The following is a 19,476-nucleotide window of genomic DNA, read 5'->3' as shown; positions in this document are numbered from 1 at the left end:
AAAATAATTTTATAGAAATTATGATTATTCAGTTTATCATTATTTAGTATAATTTTTATTTTATTTTTTTCGTTTTAAAAGATAAGATTTATAAGATGATAATACAATATATGTATGTGTACAAGGATTTTTTTAAAAAAAATGAAATTTGACAATATATGTATATAGATTATATTTTTACCTTAAATATGTATAAATTGCATCATTTTCTTGTTGTTTATAGTTAAGTAATACTTTTAAAATTAATTATATATATGATTGTCTGAAAATACTTTGCCTAATAATAAATAACATGAAATTTGATCAGAATTCCAAAAGGCTGAGCAGTACACAATTGTGGAAAAATCAATCGCTAAAAGCTAGCTAGCTAATAGCCAACTCGTAATTGGACAATATTCACAAAAACATTTATTGAAAAAAAACCAATGTCTTAACTGTAGAAATACCCGCTTCAAGATGCAGTTCTCCATTGCATTTCAATCTGGATCCTGCCATTTTTCGAGTTGATGAGGTGGTACCTTTCGTTTATCCGTTTGTTGTTGACAATATCCGACAAGTATATATCCACATAGCCCAACGTTTCCTACGAGGAAACAAGTTTCTATGTTGATCAGAGGAAGATGAATCTTGTATAAACCAGGTCTAAAATTTTGTCACTGCGCGCTCAATTACCTTAGGTTGTAGCAGAGCCATTCTTTTCGACGTGCTGACAACTTCAACATGAATCCTATCATTTGTGGGAGGCTCATCCAGCATGAACTGAAACTCCTCTTCCCATCTTGGATCTCTGTTCTTCTTCACAGCCTGTCAAATTTGTATCATTTAAAAGAAATTTAATCATTCGTGACAAGTTTTGGCATCAAATTCTTGAATTATACACAGATTTATCAGACTGTTTTACCTTAGTTTTTCGCTCCTCCCCTCTAAATAGTAGACGTGCTGATGGATTTGTATGGTTTTTCCCTTCCAAATCTTGAGCTTCGTGGACTATAATAACGAGCAGACCGCCACCTTCAGGGGTTCCTTCTGGAGCCTTTTGTACTGAATCTGAATCCGCGAGATTGGTTGGCAACTCTAAATCCTTTAAGGGTTTGTAATTGACTTCAATAACAAGTTGTCCTCTCGACTTCTCATTCTGAACATCGTCCGGATTCAGGTTTTTGAGAAGATCGAGAGTCACAGTCTTTGGCTCCTCGGGTGTGAGCTCTTTCAACGGTATTATATTCAATCCCATCTTCTCATGTGAACCAACCTAAACAAAGAAATCAACAGGGACAAAATAAGGGGAAGGAAATTGTAGCATAGAGTGCCTCCCACTATACCTATTAAAGTTGTTGGTAATGGTCCAATTCATATCTTTTAACCGAAACACCACATTTTGATCGTTGTCTAACATAGGCAGGCAACCATACAGTACATTAGAGATGACTTTGAATCCCGATGCAATGAGGAGGCCAACACATCATGGTCCAGTTCATCATGATTGCATAGCAAAAGACATAGATGTACCTGTTCCCAGTCGTAGACAGTAAGCTCTAAAACTTGAGATTCAGGATCCTTAACAACAAAAGTAAATTGCTCATTCCATTCAGGGTTCAAGTCCTTATGTTTTACTGTTGTTTTCTTGGACGGAAGTTTCTCTTCAGTGAGATTTATCTTCACATAAGGGTCAGATGCCCCTAAGAGATCCTTCTTCTTAAGCTTTAGAGCTCTGACAACTTTCACATCAAGAATCCCAACTGGTTTCTTCATTGCTCTGTCAATGGCCAAAAAACAATACATATCATTAATTGAAGAACTTATTATGGTTGGAGAATGTTAACAATACAAAGATTTAAACATACTTTGAGGGATCCATTATCTGAACTTCGAGTCTTTTAGGCCATAAATACATATTTGCAACCTGATCTTTGATAAGATCCTGAAAAAAACATGAAATTTTGCAAGGGGGTGTACCATATCAACTTCAAAAACCAACAACATTTCATGGTAAAAAGTACGAATGATTTTTGGTTGTTATGAAAGGACACATTAATTCAGTATTACTTGTACAAATCTGTATGCCCCAGGGATGGACATAGCATCAGCACCTAGCAGCTTTACTCCAAAATCAACATGAGGCTACAAAGAAAATTTAAAGGAAGAAGATCATCAGGTCTGCAATTCAATGGTTACCTAAATCCTGAACATAAATCCTGAACACATTTAACTTCTTCCATGTATGATTGTTGATTTCCCCCGAAATTTCACAATTTGCATAAAATTTGCAATGCAAAAAGTATGTGTATTGCTTTGTACAGGCCTCTCAGCAAATGCCATTTGAGTTTCATGTGAAATATTACAAATAGATTTTAATCCATCAACACACACCTTCTCCATTAGAGAAACATGAATATTTGCGAAACAAGGAAAGCTTGGAACCAGTGGCTTTAACGTGATTCGTGGAGAAGCAAATACTTGCAGGTCAAGCACCTGACATTCTCAAAAAAAAAAACAGTCAGGGCGTCATCACAAGTACATGATAATTATTAGATATAAAAAAGGGAGTCGGCGTTAATTCCGCGGCTTTGAAACCATGTAGTATCCTAAGTTTTTTAATGCTGTCGTAATTTTTATCTGTGTCGCCTCGTATCCGTGTGATATTTAATAGATAGACTACCTGGATAGTAGCTCTCAATCCAAATGCCTTAATAGCAACCAGGATGTTAGGGTTCGCAGCCCATTTGAAGCTTAGTTCCATTATCAATTCCTTTTCCTCGGTGTTATATACTTTCATTCCTGGCACAATATCATAGACCACATGTTGAAATCAAGAAGACATGTACCAAAACGTAACAATAAGTAGTTTTCTTTCTTGATGAACCCATAATTTCAACATGCAGAATTTACACCAATATGAATCTATTGTTCGAATCGGATATCAACCTTCACTATTGACATTGTTCGTTGCAATTAAAACAGTAATCTCAAACTGAAAGGAGGCTATTTGAGATCAAGCAGCAACTTGTATTACAAGATGCATTGAATAATAGAGATTCATTTGTTCGAATTGATCGAGAAACGATCCCCTTTTACGACAAATTGGTTATGTTCAAGATTGTCAGCAAAAAGTGAAGGTTTTTCTAGGAAGACACAAACAAGTGACAACCATGATATGATATACTAGTGATATTTATAGTCCACTGTGCATTTTGTCTGCAAATTATATCTGGATGTACAAGAATGTATCAGTGATGAGACCTTGAAAAGTAGGCGGAAGGCATCCCAAAGTTAGTGCTTCAAAATCCACCGAATCAATTTTGTATTTTGGAATTTGCTCAGCTATCATGGGCTCAACTATTTTCTTCGCCATCTTGCAGATTGCCTGAGGACCTTAGAATGTTAAAGTTTTTCACAATGACAAATGTCTCCGAACAACAGAAAAACCGAAAATTCATGTAATCACAAAATTAATGTAAAATAAGACTACTTTCTTTCATCACACTCCAAAATTTCCGTAACAAATGTATAACCATACCTTATCCAAACAAGGCCACATATATCCTATGAATTTGTTCAGCCAATCGACCTGCACAAGATACATTTGATCAGACTATGAACTAAGACAAAAATTGAGGATGTGAAGTAACACTCCTCTTGCAGATTCTTTCATAGAGCACAGTAAACTGGAACTTACTCTATCGTAATCAGGATTTTTTATCCAAAGAGGTATTTCTGGGAGCAGCTTTTGAAGACTTGTAGAATCTTTTTCTACCAATGGACGAATTTGGGGATCCTGTTGAGTGTAAATTCCAAATAAGTTACAACGTCGTCAAAAATAGTCACATAGGCAATCCTCCGAAATTAGAAGATTTAATTTTTACTCGAAATTTTCTTATATTGTAAAGTTTCACCACCAACGATGCAAAATACAGCAATGTGGGCATCAAAAGTCCAGACTATGGAAGAAAAGTAACAAAGATTAACCCAAACAAGAACAAAAAACAAGCAGCAAACGTAAGGGAAAAAAAAATCAAGATAAAACATTTTCCCCCAGACTTCAAATGGGAGTATTGATTTCAGAATTAGCGTAAAAAAAAAACTAACCTTGATATCACTCGGTTGATAGTATATGAACAAAAAGTATCCCACCACAAGCCCAACTGTGATCCCAAAACCAAATCCGAAAACACCCATTATCGTGCTAATAACACCCATATCAAATCTTGTTCCCAAAAAGACCCGAAAAAATGGAGAAAAACAGAAGAAAATCCAATAAATATACGAGAAGGGCCCTCAAGTTCTCTCTCAAGAAACTACAATTCAAATCTTGATGAAGAAACAGGTCTAAAATTCAAGAAAACTTGAAAAAACTATCAAGCACGAAACACATTAGACCCAACAGATTAGACAAACAAAAGGACAACACAGAAAGTGAAAGAATTCACAATTTTCTTTTCTGTTTTCGGGTGATGCGAGGAGTCAAGAGAGCAATAAAAGAAACATAATTTCTTGACCAATCTTTGCATTTAACGCCCCATTTGGATCCACATGTAACGGCCTCTTCTTACTATTCATGCCCGTAGAGTGGGGGCCTCCTAAGCATGTCGGTAACTCAGGTGCATGGTTAGTGTAGTAATTTAAATATTTTTCCTGGGAAACCAGAACATGAGTCCCATTGATCTTGTTCTTAAGGTTTGCAGAATCGACGTATGCACTTCCGGATCCAACGTTTCCTAATTCAGATAACCGCTACACCAAATACATTTTAAATTATATTATTAAAATATAGAGAGAAAAAACTGGATACAAATAGAATTTATCACATACTATGATGTATAAGTTCCCCAAACTCTTTTTTTTTTGTCTAAAAACTATGAATTAGTAGTTGGAAACTATAAGATCATGACCGAGGATTTACCGATTAATGAAAATTGAAGGTCGAATCAAATTTATATTATATATGTGTGTGTGTGCACGCGCGAGCGTACGCATTCTATATAGAATATGAATATATATGTGTGTGTGCACGCTCGGGCGTGCGCGTTCTGTATAGAATATGAATATATATATATATATATATATATATATATATATATATATATATGATCACTTCACAAATATTACGAATTATACAATAAATAATTAGATTATTGTTTATATTTTTTTGTAATTCATTAAATTAAATAAATATTATCAATAAAATTAAAATAAAATTTTTGAAAACAATAAATTATCTTGAAGTTTGTTGCAATATATTTTCAAAGGAAAAAAATGTTGGTAATTGTTGCGCTACAAAAAATGTTTCAAGGTAAAATCTTCTGAATAAGTCTCTTCTGAGACGGTCTCACAAATCTTTATCTGTGAAACAGATCAAACCTACCGATATTCACAATAAAAAGTAATACTCTTAACATAAAAAGTGATATTCTTTCATAGATTACCAGAAAAGAGATACGTCTCACAAAATACGACTCGTAAGATCGTCTTACAAAAATTTTTGTCAAATCTTCTTTATATTTAATAAAGAAAACATAAAAAAAAGACATTATAATGTTTTTATTGAGATTTTAAAGAATCATTTGATGGCATGTAGGTATTTTATAAATGAAAATATGGAGTGTATTTTTAAAAAATGTAAATAATATCCTCTTATATTATATGCTATTTATTTTATTTAATTATAATTAATATCATATAACAGCTATCCAGGTGTGATGTAGAGTTTTCAAACTGAGTCGTCCTATCGTAGTCATCTATTAAACTATGTGGGGTCAGGAAGGCGTCAATGTTGGGAAAACCTCAATCCACCAAATTTTTTAAAAATTCATAAAATATTAAAAAAGCAACAGTAATATTTGAGATTTGAAATAAAAATATTAACAATGTTACATAATAATAAATATCACAATCAAATAAATCATAGACCGTCTTCATTAATTTTAACTTATTATGTAGATTCAATTTTTTATGAAATATATAAAATTATTTACCGTAATCAGGTTTATTGAAAGTTGCGTAATGAGAAAAATGATGATTCGTTATGTGAATATTTATGTTTTTTGAATATTTGAAGTTGATTATATTGTGATTAGAGGTGAATGAGGTCGTATGTAGTTTGTTAATATTAGTCGATTGTTGAATTGTTAATCACTTAATGATATATCTCGTTTGACTTATTATTGATGTACTAGATAGTGGTTGATGTATTTGGCTATTTTTCGATGGTTAGTGGATGATGTTCGACCTCCCATCGATTGATATATTTCGTAATGTCCAATATATGATATATATTTTTCCAAATTTATGAGTTTGAATAGTTAGCAATGGTCAATGGTTTATGAATATAGATCGAAAGTAATTTATAATATTATGATTTATAAATCTTTGCAGGTAAGAGAGGTCTAGTGCAGCAAGAGCCAGTATTATTCTCCACAACCATTTATGAAGTTAAAGATAATGAAAAGAGATATGTCGCCCAATGTGCACATGAGGGAGTGTGACTAAATTTGTCGCTTTGTGAATTGGTTAGGATAGATTCAACTGTATAACAAATTCATTTACAGCTGTCATTGTTTCATTCGTCTTCTTTTTGTATATATACCTTGTAATTGTAGTATTTGAATTTAATGAGAAGAAATCGTCTTTCTCACCTTTTCAATTATTCTTTCTTGGCAAATTTAACCTTTGAGTTAATCTGAATTCAATCACTTCTCAAAGAGTTGTGTGTTTCTTTATCCAGTATCCCGATCTTATGGTGTGATAACATTAGTGCAATTGCACTAAGAGCTAATTTTGTTCTACATTCTCGTACCAAACATGTAGAACTTGATCTTTACTTCGTTCGTGAAAAATTCGGTCCAAAGCCTTGTCTGTGCAACATGTTCCTTCTTTGGATCAAGCAGCTGATGTATTGACTAAGCCATTGTTTGCTGTTTTTTTTTCAGCGCCACAGAACCAAGCTTCGCGTTGAACTGCTTCCCACGCTCTGCTTGCAGGGGAAAGTTAAAGATAATAGAGATCAGCCGCCCAATGTGCACATGAGGGAGTGTTACTAAATTTGTCGCTTTGTGAATTGGTTAGGATAGTTTCAACTGTATAACAAATTCATTTACAGCTGTCATTGTTTCATTTGTCTTCTTTGTGTACATATACCTGTTGTAACGTCTCAGATTCGACGACTATCCTCACTGTATCAAGACAGGTCTTTTCAGCTGTGCTTATGTCCTCTCTCACACACACCCTGAGAAACTTCTCAGGGGGTCACCCATCCCAAAATTGTCTCAAGTCAAGAATGCTCAACTTTGGAGTTTTTATGTGATGAGATACCGAAAAGAATATACACCTTCTTAATATGAGTAGTACATATCAAATCTTTTAAGCCATCTTCAACTGTACAGTCCATTACATTGAACAGTCTCGGAATCCCTCTCATTCCGGTGTGAGATCGGTTCATTCATGTTCCCTCCACGTAGAAGCCTGCTAGGAGCCGCTCATTGTCCGTGTAACCTCATGGCACTGGCGATCACCCTCCGTCCTCTTCAACCCCGAGCCTCACACCTGTAACTCTAGTATTTGAATTTAATGAGAAGAAACCATCTTTCTCACCTCTTCAATTATTATTTCTTATGAAATATCAAGTATGTAAACCGGAATGCATCAGAAATCGAGATAAAGAATGCTGCAGTAGTGGCAAATGCACATGGATTCATCAGCCAAATGCCAGAAAAATACCACCCTCAAGTTGGTGAAAAAAGCAAAGGGTAGCCATTGCGAGGGCGATTCTCAAAGATCCAGCCATTCTTCTGGATGAAGCAACTAGTGCTCCGGATACAGAATCGGAAATGCAAAATCAAGATGCCATTGACAAGCTTATGAGTGGAAGTACGACGATTCTGGTAGCACAGAGGCTTTCCACCATTCGAAACGCAGGATCTGATCACTGTGCTGCAGAATGGCAAGGCGGTTGGAAGTGGTAGCCACGGGAAACTTATTAGCAAACCAGCTACAGTGTGAGCAGAAGGGCGTAGGAAAGACAGGATTATTGATCGAACAGTTCGATGCTCAATTTGAACTCAGAATACTTCAAAAGCAAAATTCTCACAACCTTAGACGCAGACAAGCGCCTTGAAATTTCTTTTAAAATCAATCAAGTACTCGAAATATACATCTTTTTCAAGTTGCAGCTTAATTTTTGGTTTGATCAATATTTTTTTGCTTTATAGATTTTCATAAATTAGAGCCCACAAATAACTTGATATCAATAAAATAACAACCCGACCGCTCAAACGGATATATATAGAGAATAAGCAACGTGCCCTCGGGTCACAAACTAATTCAATTTCACCGACACCATTCCTCCAACATGTTATCTGCTCCTACCTCACACTAGGTAAACAATCTAACTCCAATGATTTACTAGAGGAGACAAAATTTACTCAGGCAAATGGAACCGTAAAAGGCAAGGCATGAACATCAACTTCAGGTAAAAAGCGTGCATGAGGTTGCCACAATGTTGAGCTGCTCGAGCAGGGCACGCTATCACATTCCGATTTCAGCCTTTTCTCAGCCCGGATGCCTTGATTGTTGCCACTGAAGAGCCAATCTATATCATCCGTGTCAAGGACATGTATCCTTGAGCTGTGGCGGTAGCCATGTCTCAATTAACTTCTGGTACTTTAATCCCCGTTTTTGGATAGAGGACCTAACCGCATCAGGCACAGGTGAGGTTCCAGTTATGCCAGGAGCACCAATATCATTCTTAGAAATTAAACAGATAGGCTCCTTTTCAGTTCCAGCAGTAAGACCCTGATCAAATTTTCTGGTCCCCTCGGTCAGGATGTAAATGGCTTCTTGCTTTCTTTTATGACCAATTTCATCTTTATTTTGGGTAGGTACGTCGGCCCTCCCAGACGTAGAGCAGAGATGTTCATCAATTGACAAATTAGACAAATTCTGTTTCTTCAAGGCCACCCGTATTCTGATAATATTGCCTGTTTCATGTCAATGAGGCAAAACTAAGAACTAAACAAAAGGTAATGAATGATAACCGATGACAGAAAGGTATGGAAATTAGTTAAGTGGAGAAAAAAGAACTTACCACCGCCAAGCTTGCCATCAATGGGGGAGAAGTCTCTCTTCCTTTTGGTGCTATTTTCGGTGCTTTCCGAGGAAGTGCTAGGAATGCGCAAACAAATAGGCTGCTCATGCTCCTCAGTGAGGCCACTTTTTTCCAAATGATCGATATTAGCCCAAAAATTCTTGCCATGTTTTTCCTTTGAGATATCATACTTATCTGAGTTCTGATTTGTCTTCTCCTTCCTCTCTTTCCTTCTCTCAGCCTTCTCTTTTCTTCTCTCTTTTTTCTCTTTTCTCCTCTCCTTCCTTTGTTCCTTGGCTTGCTTATTTTCTTTTTGGAGCTTTAGAGCACCAAAATAGCAGTTTTAGAGTTGATGATATTGGCCAAGGAAATGAACAGTCACCTCAGAGCATGAATAGTGCACTCCAAACATAGATCATTCATAATTAAGCCTAGCACCCAGATAAGCATCTTAGTGGGATGGTCAATAGCTCTAAGCTGGGATTGCACTATGCTTATCCAAAACAAACCAACCTCTCAATGACATCATTTGTATCGTTTCATAATAACTGTATTTGCTATATAAAATAAAAAAATGATCGCAAATGTGATTTATGAACCTACTTATTCACACAGTAAACAACAAAAAACAAATTTATCAATTAGGTGTGATAAGAAAAATTACTACTGATTATTGAACCCTTCAAATCTTATACTATATACTCTTCAAAATACAAACTTTAAATATATATGAACAATTGGGAGAAACGCTATCAATTATAGCACAAATCATGGAATCTCACACCAAAGAGCACATGATGAACAAAGCACAAGCTTTGCAGTACTAACGAAAACTTTCCAGGCACTCTCTGAAATATAACATCCTTCCGAACACTGTGAACATTCTTGGTGCTACTGTAATGTCCAAGAATCCTTGTGCATCATATGGATTTTCTTGACAAAAGCCATACATAAAAATACAGATATAGCCCCACTCAAAAAAGCAACATGGCAATACACGGACACGCATAAGCTCATGGCACAAGACATAGCATAGCTCTTGTGGTGCCTAGGGGTTTGCCAAGGTGCAGGCAGCCCTTCAATGAGGGGCACACCTTGACAATTATGTGCATATCTTGCAGTTTGTCTATCCTCCAATGTCGTAATTTTCCGCATATCCAAAAACAATAGATCAAGTCACATTTAAGCACGTGCCTGAGAAAATGAATATGAATTTTAAGTGAAATCAAAAGTTAATATACATTTGTTTGAAAGCAAATTAAAATTTGTTTTGCACAGCTCAATGATTTTGCTTAGGCCCCAGGACACGTGTGCCTTAATGCTCTCCTAGAACACAAGTCAATCTTGCCATTTCAATCACGAGCTACCTCCGCAATGAAAACCACCACTAAAATAGACCTCTCCAAGAAATCTCATCGTCTCAATTACTCAAAATCCCAATCAGAAGCGATGCTATGATAAGCCCGAATCCACCTCCAAAAGCTCAGAAAATAGCTTAATAAAGTTCTTATTAACAACAAGAATCTCAAAGAAATCCATCGCCAAAACCAATTCTTCAACGAAAATTCCTGATTCGAAACCTTCTCTCATAACTTTCGTTAACGTAAGATAAATAAAGTTCTCAAAAAATCACATCACGGAATCATAGTCATGTATAGGATCAATTAATGGCTTTAAGTTTGAATTTATAAACGAATCTCAGATTCTAGATTTTAAATAAAATTTGTAGTTAACAAAACCCAGATATCAATCAGTACACGTTCGACACCATTATCTTTTTCTTTGAAATACACACATTGACCTCATAACCCAATACATAAAGAACACAGAGACCCGTGAACATTAAAATCGATCATGCTCATGCATAAATCAATCAGGCCTCTCCATTCAACAAACCTTAATCGATTCGATCAAGGCATCTTCGCTGGATCTGCTCAGTGTATACCCTGGTGGCGGGTAGGGAAAGCACCGAGACATAGCTACGATACGAGATCGAATCTTAGATTTGAAGAAAAAACAAAAATCCTACTATTTTAGGGCAGAATAACGGATCGGTCTTAGATCCAGTAAAGAAATTCCTGGATTAATTGTGCGAACGAGAATCAGAAAAAACGAAATCGCCGACAAACGAAATATCTCTCCAGAGGCCGAACGAAAATTTCACTCGAATGACGGTGAAAAATGAAAAGTAGGGTTAGGGTCATATTAATAAGCGTAGATAGAACGCGATTTTCGCTTTTATATTTGGGCCCGTTGGGTTTGTGGGTTAGTTGTTGACGGGTTAGGCCCAGAAATACAAAAACTTATTGATCAAAATAATTTTTAAGTCGGATAGATAAATTTAATATATGAATTTGAAATTAATTGATTTTAAATTTATTGAGCTCAATAATATCGAAGTGAATTCAAATCTGTTAAATATTGAGATTTTGGCTTAATTCAATCTTAAGAATTAACTCAAAAGAATAATTGTCCAAATATATATATATATATATATATATATATATATATATACAACTTTCAATAACTTAATATGACCAATATGAGACATATAACACATCTCATCACATCCATGAATGGACAACTAGAATATGGATTTAAATTATCGGATGCCTCATCGGGACAATCCAACACAAAACGGTAGGTCTTGGTTCTGATATCTTACTAAGATTAAGACTTGAACCTGATTCTATCTCAAAAGCTAGCTCAAGAGATGATTTTTCAATTCTATATATATAACTTTAATACAACCATTGTGAGACATTTAACAATATCCACTTGATATAAAATCATACAATTTCAATAATAATCATTACGAATTTCAAATACTTTCAAATAATATAACATAATGTATTTATAATAATTATTTTAAAGTATTTACAATCACTACCATAATATGGCAGCTAATCCATCAAACTCGTTGACAAAATAGGAATGCTAATGAAAAATTACTTCAAGAAAATTTCGAGAACGAGTTCTCATACTTCGAGAAACACGTTGATTTATGTCGTATTCCTTATTAAAACTAAAATCCCATAAATTTTTTTATATTAATTATATAAAATAATTTTTTAGTGAAGAATAGTGGTTGTATGAAATAATAAAAAAAAAAAGGAAAAATCTTTACAAAATAAAAATGGGAAAAACGTAATTTAGGTTTCAAGGCAACCATTTGGGAAGTTCAGAGCTCGTTGTGGAAAAAGCTCGTATATACTGCAATTGTGATTGAGATGTAAACTTGGCGAAGGATTTGGAAATCGAAAATGGACCCAGTTGCCACAGTGGTTGGTAAGCTGGAAGAATTTGCGAAATCTACGCAATATTCTTTTCATAATCTCCTTAGTAGGCGAAAGGATTCTGACCACCAAAGTCCGGTAATACTTTTTTTCCCCTGCATATTTTGATTTATTGTTCAGATGATAGTTTATGTGGTCCAATTTCTGAAATTTCACTTGTTTGTGGTGTGTGTGATACGGTGTGCTTGATGAGTTTTCGGGAGTTCATTTATTGTGTCTTGATTAGAAACTGGTTTTTCGTTGCTCATGGGCCTGTATAATTGATTCCTCTCTAAAATACGCAGACGTGTTCTTATGTATTCTCAATGATAATTACATGGATTTTCCTATGAGAAATTTGAACTGAGTATTGAAGGATCAAATCAGTTTTTTGCTGTCTGTTTTTTTACTTTAGTGAAATTTAACAACTGTAGTAATGGAGCTTAAATGCATCTGTCATATCATTTAATCCTAGAAAAGAGTTTGATGTAAAAAGTATATCTCAAATGTACTAGCAAACTTATTCATCGTTTGATATTTCCACCGCTGAAACCATTCAGGTTTTGATTCATGAGTGAATATGGCAGTCAGTCTAGATGATGCAATTTTGCACTCCTTGTTTCAACACATGGAGCTTATGGGTTGACGAGTATATCGTTTCCGTAGGTAGAAACAAGCTATATGATGGGGCCTTACAGCCGTTCAAATGATATGATTTACAGATTGAAATCTTGAAGCGGTTGCAACGAGAAGCTTTGTCAGATATCATGAAGCTCAGGGACAGGCAAGACAAGGTGGAACGGATCATCACTTTCGATAAATCTTCCAAAGGAAATCCATTTCAGGAAGCGAGTACTCATGTGAGAGGAAAGGTGGATGTGCTGGGCGGATTCTTCATCTTGGATGGAGTTGACGTACATAAATGTAATGTATTACAAAGATCAGGAATTAGGACGGGTGTTGATGCAAGATTCACGTTTGAAACTGCTGTTAGGGAGAAAGATATATTTCTGGCAGAGTTTACGGCCAGTGAAAAAGGGCAAGGTGATTATTTCGGTGGGCCACTTTCACTCACAAAAGTTTTTTATGGAGCACATTTTAGAAATTGGTTCTCTGCAGTTGCAATTCCAATGGGTGCACGATGCAGAGATGTTGAAGTTGCAACAGATTATCATCAGGTAAAGTTTTTTAACTTGGCATCCTATAACAATTGCCACATATCACTCATTTTCATGTTATGCAGAATCTAATAAATTTTGGTGATCACCGAGTCACATTTTTGAAGTTATTTTTCTTATGCAGGAAAGGGCCCTTACCGATTGTTCTGAATTTGGTCCTCCTCTTCTGAATAAACACAGTGACAGTGCCTTTGGTATAACGGTGAGAAAGTCAAATGTTGTTGCCTCATTGGCTCAGTTTGTTTCTGGTCTACGAGCACAAGTTCATCCTGCTGGAATTACACTTTCTTTGAGCACTTTTGGTCGAGTTGTTTGGCAACTCTCTAGAAGCACAAAGCTCTCCCTTCTGGGCATGCACCAAGTGAGTTCATCGAGTCAAAGGATTAGTCTTGGTGCATTGGCTCTCCCGATCAGCGCATTCAAACTGAATAGAATTTCAGAGATATCCGCAGTGGAAGATAGTCCTACAAGCCAGGAAGGTCACCTCTCGGATGGATCTATTGCTTTGATGGTCAACTCAGAACTGGACGAGAACACAAGAATTGGAGGCTGGATCGAGACCAAAAACTCAGACCCCAGATATTTCCAATGGGCAGTGACAATGTGTGATACCCCTGAAGATGAATTCGGGTGGGGCTTGACTTTGGGAGGGTCGCTACAAGACCGGAAAAGTTGGGATCATTTCCAGGTTGAGACATATTTGAACTTGAACTTTGGCAAAAGATTTAAATTACAGCCAGCTCTGATGTATGTGATGGATGAATCTACTCAATTTTCAGCTTTAATGCTCCGATCAAGTTGGTCCCTGTGACCGATTTTCAGTTTATTCTTGATTCTTGACATATCCATTCTTATCATTTTGCTGCGATTGGAGATGTATTTCATTGGCTATACAAATTGCTTATGTTTAGGGCATATGGCAGACACCTATATTGGGGCCATTGCTAGTGTCTGTTCTTATTGTTTGAATATTCTTTTTAAAAAATTAATATTTATTTTAAGAATAAAATCATCATTATTATATTATATCTTATCATATTTTAAAAAAAAAAAATCTCTTTTCACATCTCTCAACATGATCAAAACTACGTTTAGTATCTCAAAACATCTTTTTGATTCAAATGTTATGTATCAGTGAATAGCTCTTTAGAGAATATTCTGATGAGGCAAAAACTTATGTGAGATGGTCTCACGGGTCGTAGTTGTGAGACGGATCTCTTATTTGGGTCACCCATGAAAAAGTATTACTTTTTAAGAGTATTACTTTTTATTGTGAATATGGGTAGGGTTGACCCGTCTCACGGATTATGACCCGTGAGACGGTCTTACATGAGACTCACTCTTCTGATGAAAGGGGCATAAATTTCAAAAGAGTTGAATTCTGGCCTGTTAAATTATGTGAACAAACAAAAGAAAGTCAGCTTTTTTGCCTATATATGTGTGTACGAGTGGACGAAGTAGGTAAACATTTGATAATGGTTATAAATTATACCCCACCCAATACTTCTTCAGCATCGACGAGTTTATTGCACTTGTTTATATTCACTGTGTACCAAAATGTTACGAACGCCAATTACATCATGTTGGAAAACTAAAAAAGAGAAAAAACCTGTAGTCTGCCCTTTTTGGTAAATTCCTTTCCTGTTATGATAACCCACGTAGCCTTTGCGACATCAAATTCTCGTAACAGACACCCATGCTCCAGGTGTCCGGAGGACTTGTTTCGTGTATTTCGATAAATCTCTAGCGTAAGGATTCCTTTTTCGATTTGGGTTTTCGTATTTCTGGTTAATGCAAAAGTAATGTCGACTGATCACTGGCGTAGTTCACTCACTACCGCCGCCGACGGTGCTGGAGTTAACAGCCCTGACTCCCGGCGGCGGAATGCCTGGGGTTCCGTTGTTAGGGGAGATTCGGAACAGGTGTCTTCTGCGACTGCTACCGCCGTATCCGCAGCTCCTAGGTTTTCTTCCGCCCCGCCGGGGCAGTCTTTGGGTTCTGGTAATTCTTTAGTGGAGAGCTTGGATAACGAAGCCCAGCCCGAGAGTTCTGATGCTAACAGTAAGGCAATGCGGATGGACCGATGAGACCTGCTTGGAACATGCCCTCAAACGGCGTCGTTGCTGGGGGTTCAGTTATGGGTGGGGATATTTCTTGGCCTGCACTTTCTGAATCCATTTTGTTTCTTTTGGGTGATTCAGCCTTTTATATGTTTCTCAGTGTCTAACTTATTTGTGAGAGATAGTTCTTCGTTGCAATTTTGAGTGTTTTAACTTGATGATTTTCCCTTTGTATATTTACGCAACTTATGTTTTTAGCTCACCTTTGTTGGTATGGCTTAACTGAAAAGCTTCAACTCCGATAAGTGGATGAACTAAGACTGCAACCAATATCTTTTCATCACTTCGAGCATGAAGCATTGTTGCTGATAACTTAAAAACAGGCATCTCGGGTATGCTGTCACCACCGCCGCCACCATTTCTCATTTTTGGATTGGCCTATGAGCGGATTGTTTCACCATACCCAACGACCCGGATCACTCCACATGAGTGATCTGAGCCCACATCCATGTAAAAAAAATATATATATATATATTGACTCGGAAAAATCCGAGCTGTTGGATCGACCCTTGCGGACAGTGCTCGCGGGAGTAGGGTCGACTGAACCCCTATGAGCTGATTCCTCCTACGTGAAATTGACTGATTTGAACTATATTTAGAGTTAAAAATAATGTTTTTGATGTAAAATATAATATTTTTATGAGTCACATCAGATAAGATATTTATCTCACAAAATCGACATATAAAACGATGTCATATGAGTTTTTAGGTTCTTTTCTTACTACAAAATTTCATCATATCTTATTTTTTGATTGCCTAAAAATAAGGCTTTTCAAAACTCTAATACCCTATTTTAAAGCAATTAACTAATTTATTTTCCAAAAATATTATTCGAATACAATTTTAATAATGAATTTAGGATGATGAATATGGAACTTTGATTCTTTGACAAAACGATTTATATATATTAAAAATTACAAATAGGCTGTAAAGATGATTTATTATACAATTAAATAAAGGGAAAATTGCTCATAAATCCCTAAAACCAAACTTAACTTGTCCCTAACTCCCTAGCCATCAAAAACTCTCTTTTAACTCCCTAAACCTATAAAATTGACAAAACTACCCTTATTCCCTATTTTCTTTTAATTGATCCTCCGCGCTTCAAAAATGGTATCAGAGCATGGTTAATTTATTTCAAACACGAAAATTTTATTATTACTAGTAACTAAATGTATGAGAAGGAGAATTTCGAAAATTATGAATCCGAACTTTAGTTCGAGAAGAATAATTTACAAGAACTATTCCAATATTTTGGAATATACACAAGTTTATCTAACTATTGTTAGATATCAGAAACAGGAGAACAAAGGAAATTTATCTCCTGATAAAAGACAGCAGTGTTTGCAAAACCTTGCATACACAAAAGGTAGACTCTTACAGGCCAAAAAGACCAGATCTTCAATGATCTGTTAAATATGCCAGGGACTACCATCCAGTTCGAAATTGAACTTATTTCCCTGGAAATAATTCAATTAGAACAAGAATTACAGCGAAGTACATGCTTCACTGAACTCAGAACGAAAGGTATGCGATTACAAGGTTTAAAGAACCGTAAAAACATACTTCAAAATCTATTCAGAAGAAATTCTTCAGAGAACAATGAATCTGTATAGACAGAAGATCTACGAAGGGAAGCAACAGCACCCTCAGGTAAAAATTTATGATTCAGAATAATAAATTTCTGGAGATAGTACCAGACTCCTCTAAGCTCTCTCTGGATCTTAGAGAAATACAGAAAACGGTACAAAATTATGGCAATATGCTATATTATGTACCTCAAAAGATTGAAAAGGTCCTAGAGAAACAAGAAGAAATTCTTGAGATCTTAAAGGATATTCAAACAAGAATACAGAAACTAGAACAACAACCCAGTTCTAGTAGAAGAACTTCAGGAGGCTGGTTACCACCATCCTTTGGTACCGAACCTTTGTTACATCAACAAGGGAAGGCCAGAGTGGTGTCAAAACCTTTAACTGAAGAAGAAAAGATGATCAATCTAATCAAGTCTGTCTCAGAAAAGAAATTGATCTTATGACAACTTTAGAAAGGATTGGTTTTGAGGATCTACAAGAGCTTGCGGAATCTTTCGCAAATCTCAAAGTAGTAGATCTAAAGATGAATACAGCAGTAGGTGAAACACCACCTGCAATAACCTGGTCATCTTCTCAGGAACCACCAAGGGAAAGTATGGGATCTCATAATGTAAATATGAGAGAATCTCAGACTGATTTCCATACTGGTGGAGGATCACACCCAGCGGGAACAAGGGCAAGGAGAACTCAAATTCCTTTGCACCAAACACCCTATGGGAAAACTGTTTTAGATCCTATACATCCTTAGGGGGTTATGCTTAACCTTGATGTATTGGACTTCAAAAACAGAGAAGATCTCATAGACGATTGGACATCTGCTATGAGGATCGCAGCAGGAACACTTGATCTCAACAAAGAAGGATTCATTAAACTTTTGGAAATGAGTCTTATGGGATCAGTGAAAATTGCTTGGGACATGACTTCATCAGACATGAAAGAGTCAGTCCTAGTTGGGGAATCTCTTAGTGAGATCGCTGGAAAGATGGCTACCCTATTCAAAGCACACTTTATAGGGGTAGACTATTTCAATAGTCAAGATACAGAGAAGAAGAAAAAAATATACTCAAGCTCTGTATAGTCTTGAATTACATGATATATGTTTGGTAGATGAATACATTATGTTATTTACCAAATATAGATGGAATTCAGGAGTCGAAGAAGATATAGCTATGCAGCTTTTCTTCGCAAAAATGCCAAGCCCTTGGAGAGAAATGCTCATAAGGGAATACGTACCTGGTAATCCAGATACATTGGCAAGAAGAGCCTCTTTCCTTAAAGAGAAATTAGCAGAATGGTGTCACATGGCAGCATTACAAAAGAATTACAAACGACTAAGGGGTATCAACAAAAGAACTCCTTTGTGTTGTAAGGAAAATGATCTTCCAACAATTATTGGAAGTAAACCACAGAAGCATAAAAGGAAAAGTTTTAGGACTCATCCTTATGCACGAAGTGGAAGAAGTTCCTGGAAACCAAGAACCGTATGGTCTAGACAGAAAGCCAGATCTTATAAATCTGGACAAAGAAGCGGACCATCGAGAAGTAGGATATCATCCCAGGCATCAAGTTCATCTCGAAGCACAGGAAGAACACCTACAAAGAAAACTTTCAGAAGAGCTCATACGCGAGCCAATGAAAGTTTCAAAGATTGTAATTGCTGGACATGTGGAGCAAGAGGTCATATCTCAACCAACTGTCCAGAAAATGAGAAAAGAGGTATTAAACGCTTCGATCCTACTCCGGATATAGAAGATGCAGTTTATTACCAAGATCTCATTCAAGTATACCGATTTGAGGATATTGCCTCAGATGAGAGTATATATGAAGAAGAGGAAGTCTTAAGTCAGGAAGAATCTGATGGAACAGAATCGGAATCTGACTGAAGACGAGGTGTTTCGACACGAAACAGATGAAGATTTATCTGGGTTTTTTAGCCAGACAACAATATCTCATAACATGGTTCAAAGAATCATGAGAGAAAATCCAAGTCTACAGAGATACCAAGGTTTCTCTGCAGGACATGTAGAAAAGTTCTTAGGAAGTCTTGGCCTAAGAAGCAGAAAGCATCATCTAATCTATAAAGTTTCTAGAAGGGAAATGGCTATCCCAATGGAACTTACAGGAAATAGAATGGAGATGCAGTTAATTCCTTCCGAAGAAATAAAGGAGGAATTACAAAAACTCAAGATAGAAGTAGCAAGGACTATGTCCTGGATTCATATAAGAGCA

General features: G+C 36.1%; 3 protein-coding genes across 6 annotated transcripts; 1 reads left to right on the top strand and 2 right to left on the bottom strand.

The window, feature by feature from the left end:
- Positions 1-293: 293 nt before the first annotated feature.
- LOC140832635 (synaptotagmin-2-like) lies at positions 294-4,699 on the bottom strand. 3 transcript variants are annotated; one of them, XM_073196751.1, is made up of 12 exons: positions 4,428-4,699; positions 3,677-3,775; positions 3,518-3,568; positions 3,241-3,364; positions 2,660-2,778; positions 2,371-2,472; positions 2,047-2,121; positions 1,845-1,921; positions 1,510-1,756; positions 902-1,252; positions 673-804; positions 294-583 (listed from the first exon to the last, which is right to left on the bottom strand). In XM_073196751.1, the coding sequence occupies exons 1-12, from the start codon at positions 4,506-4,508 to the stop codon at positions 452-454; spliced, it is 1,590 nt and encodes a 529-aa protein (XP_073052852.1). In that variant the 5' UTR covers positions 4,509-4,699; the 3' UTR covers positions 294-451. The 3 variants fall into 3 exon arrangements, with proteins under 3 accessions (XP_073052852.1, XP_073052851.1, XP_073052854.1); XM_073196750.1 differs by having other exon boundaries at positions 295-583; positions 4,087-4,697; XM_073196753.1 differs by lacking the exon at positions 4,428-4,699 and having other exon boundaries at positions 295-583; positions 3,241-3,372; positions 3,677-3,766.
- Positions 4,700-8,243: 3,544 nt separating this feature from the next.
- Positions 8,244-11,266, bottom strand: LOC140832643 (uncharacterized). Its single transcript, XM_073196765.1, has 3 exons — positions 10,976-11,266; positions 9,080-9,398; positions 8,244-8,972 (listed from the first exon to the last, which is right to left on the bottom strand). The coding sequence occupies exons 1-3, from the start codon at positions 11,054-11,056 to the stop codon at positions 8,599-8,601; spliced, it is 774 nt and encodes a 257-aa protein (XP_073052866.1). The 5' UTR covers positions 11,057-11,266; the 3' UTR covers positions 8,244-8,598.
- Positions 11,267-12,191: 925 nt separating this feature from the next.
- On the top strand, positions 12,192-14,553 carry LOC140832636 (uncharacterized). Of its 2 annotated transcripts, none has more exons than XM_073196754.1 (3): positions 12,192-12,453; positions 13,077-13,532; positions 13,657-14,553. In XM_073196754.1, exons 1-3 carry the CDS (start codon positions 12,343-12,345, stop codon positions 14,341-14,343), a joined length of 1,254 nt encoding a protein of 417 aa, XP_073052855.1. In that variant the 5' UTR covers positions 12,192-12,342; the 3' UTR covers positions 14,344-14,553. The 2 variants fall into 2 exon arrangements, with proteins under 2 accessions (XP_073052855.1, XP_073052856.1); XM_073196755.1 differs by having other exon boundaries at positions 12,212-12,453; positions 13,021-13,532.
- The last annotated feature ends 4,923 nt before the right edge of the window (positions 14,554-19,476 follow it).

The sequence above is a fragment of the Primulina eburnea genome, chromosome 5, assembly GCF_022965805.1.
Source record: "Primulina eburnea isolate SZY01 chromosome 5, ASM2296580v1, whole genome shotgun sequence".
In the NCBI taxonomy this organism is placed as follows: Eukaryota; Viridiplantae; Streptophyta; class Magnoliopsida; order Lamiales; family Gesneriaceae; genus Primulina; species Primulina eburnea.
The sequence above is the reverse complement of the archived record's forward strand: the minus strand, read 5'-3'. Positions and strand labels throughout refer to the sequence as shown.

Coding starts and splice junctions, on each gene's coding strand:
- LOC140832643 (XM_073196765.1), bottom strand. CDS start 11,056: ATGTCTCGGTGCTTTCCCTACCCGCCACCAGGGTATACACTGAGCAGA. Junction 9,399..10,975: donor CCTTGATCGAATCGATTAAG/GTTTGTTGAATG, acceptor GGTGCTCTAAAG/CTCCAAAAAGAAAATAAGCA. Junction 8,973..9,079: donor TGATGGCAAGCTTGGCGGTG/GTAAGTTCTTTT, acceptor GACATGAAACAG/GCAATATTATCAGAATACGG.
- LOC140832635 (XM_073196750.1), bottom strand. CDS start 4,197: ATGGGTGTTATTAGCACGATAATGGGTGTTTTCGGATTTGGTTTTGGG. Junction 1,757..1,844: donor CAGATAATGGATCCCTCAAA/GTATGTTTAAAT, acceptor GGCCATTGACAG/AGCAATGAAGAAACCAGTTG. Junction 1,253..1,509: donor CTGTCTACGACTGGGAACAG/GTACATCTATGT, acceptor TTCTTTGTTTAG/GTTGGTTCACATGAGAAGAT.
- LOC140832636 (XM_073196754.1), top strand. CDS start 12,343: ATGGACCCAGTTGCCACAGTGGTTGGTAAGCTGGAAGAATTTGCGAAA. Junction 12,454..13,076: donor ATTCTGACCACCAAAGTCCG/GTAATACTTTTT, acceptor TATGATTTACAG/ATTGAAATCTTGAAGCGGTT. Junction 13,533..13,656: donor TTGCAACAGATTATCATCAG/GTAAAGTTTTTT, acceptor TTTCTTATGCAG/GAAAGGGCCCTTACCGATTG.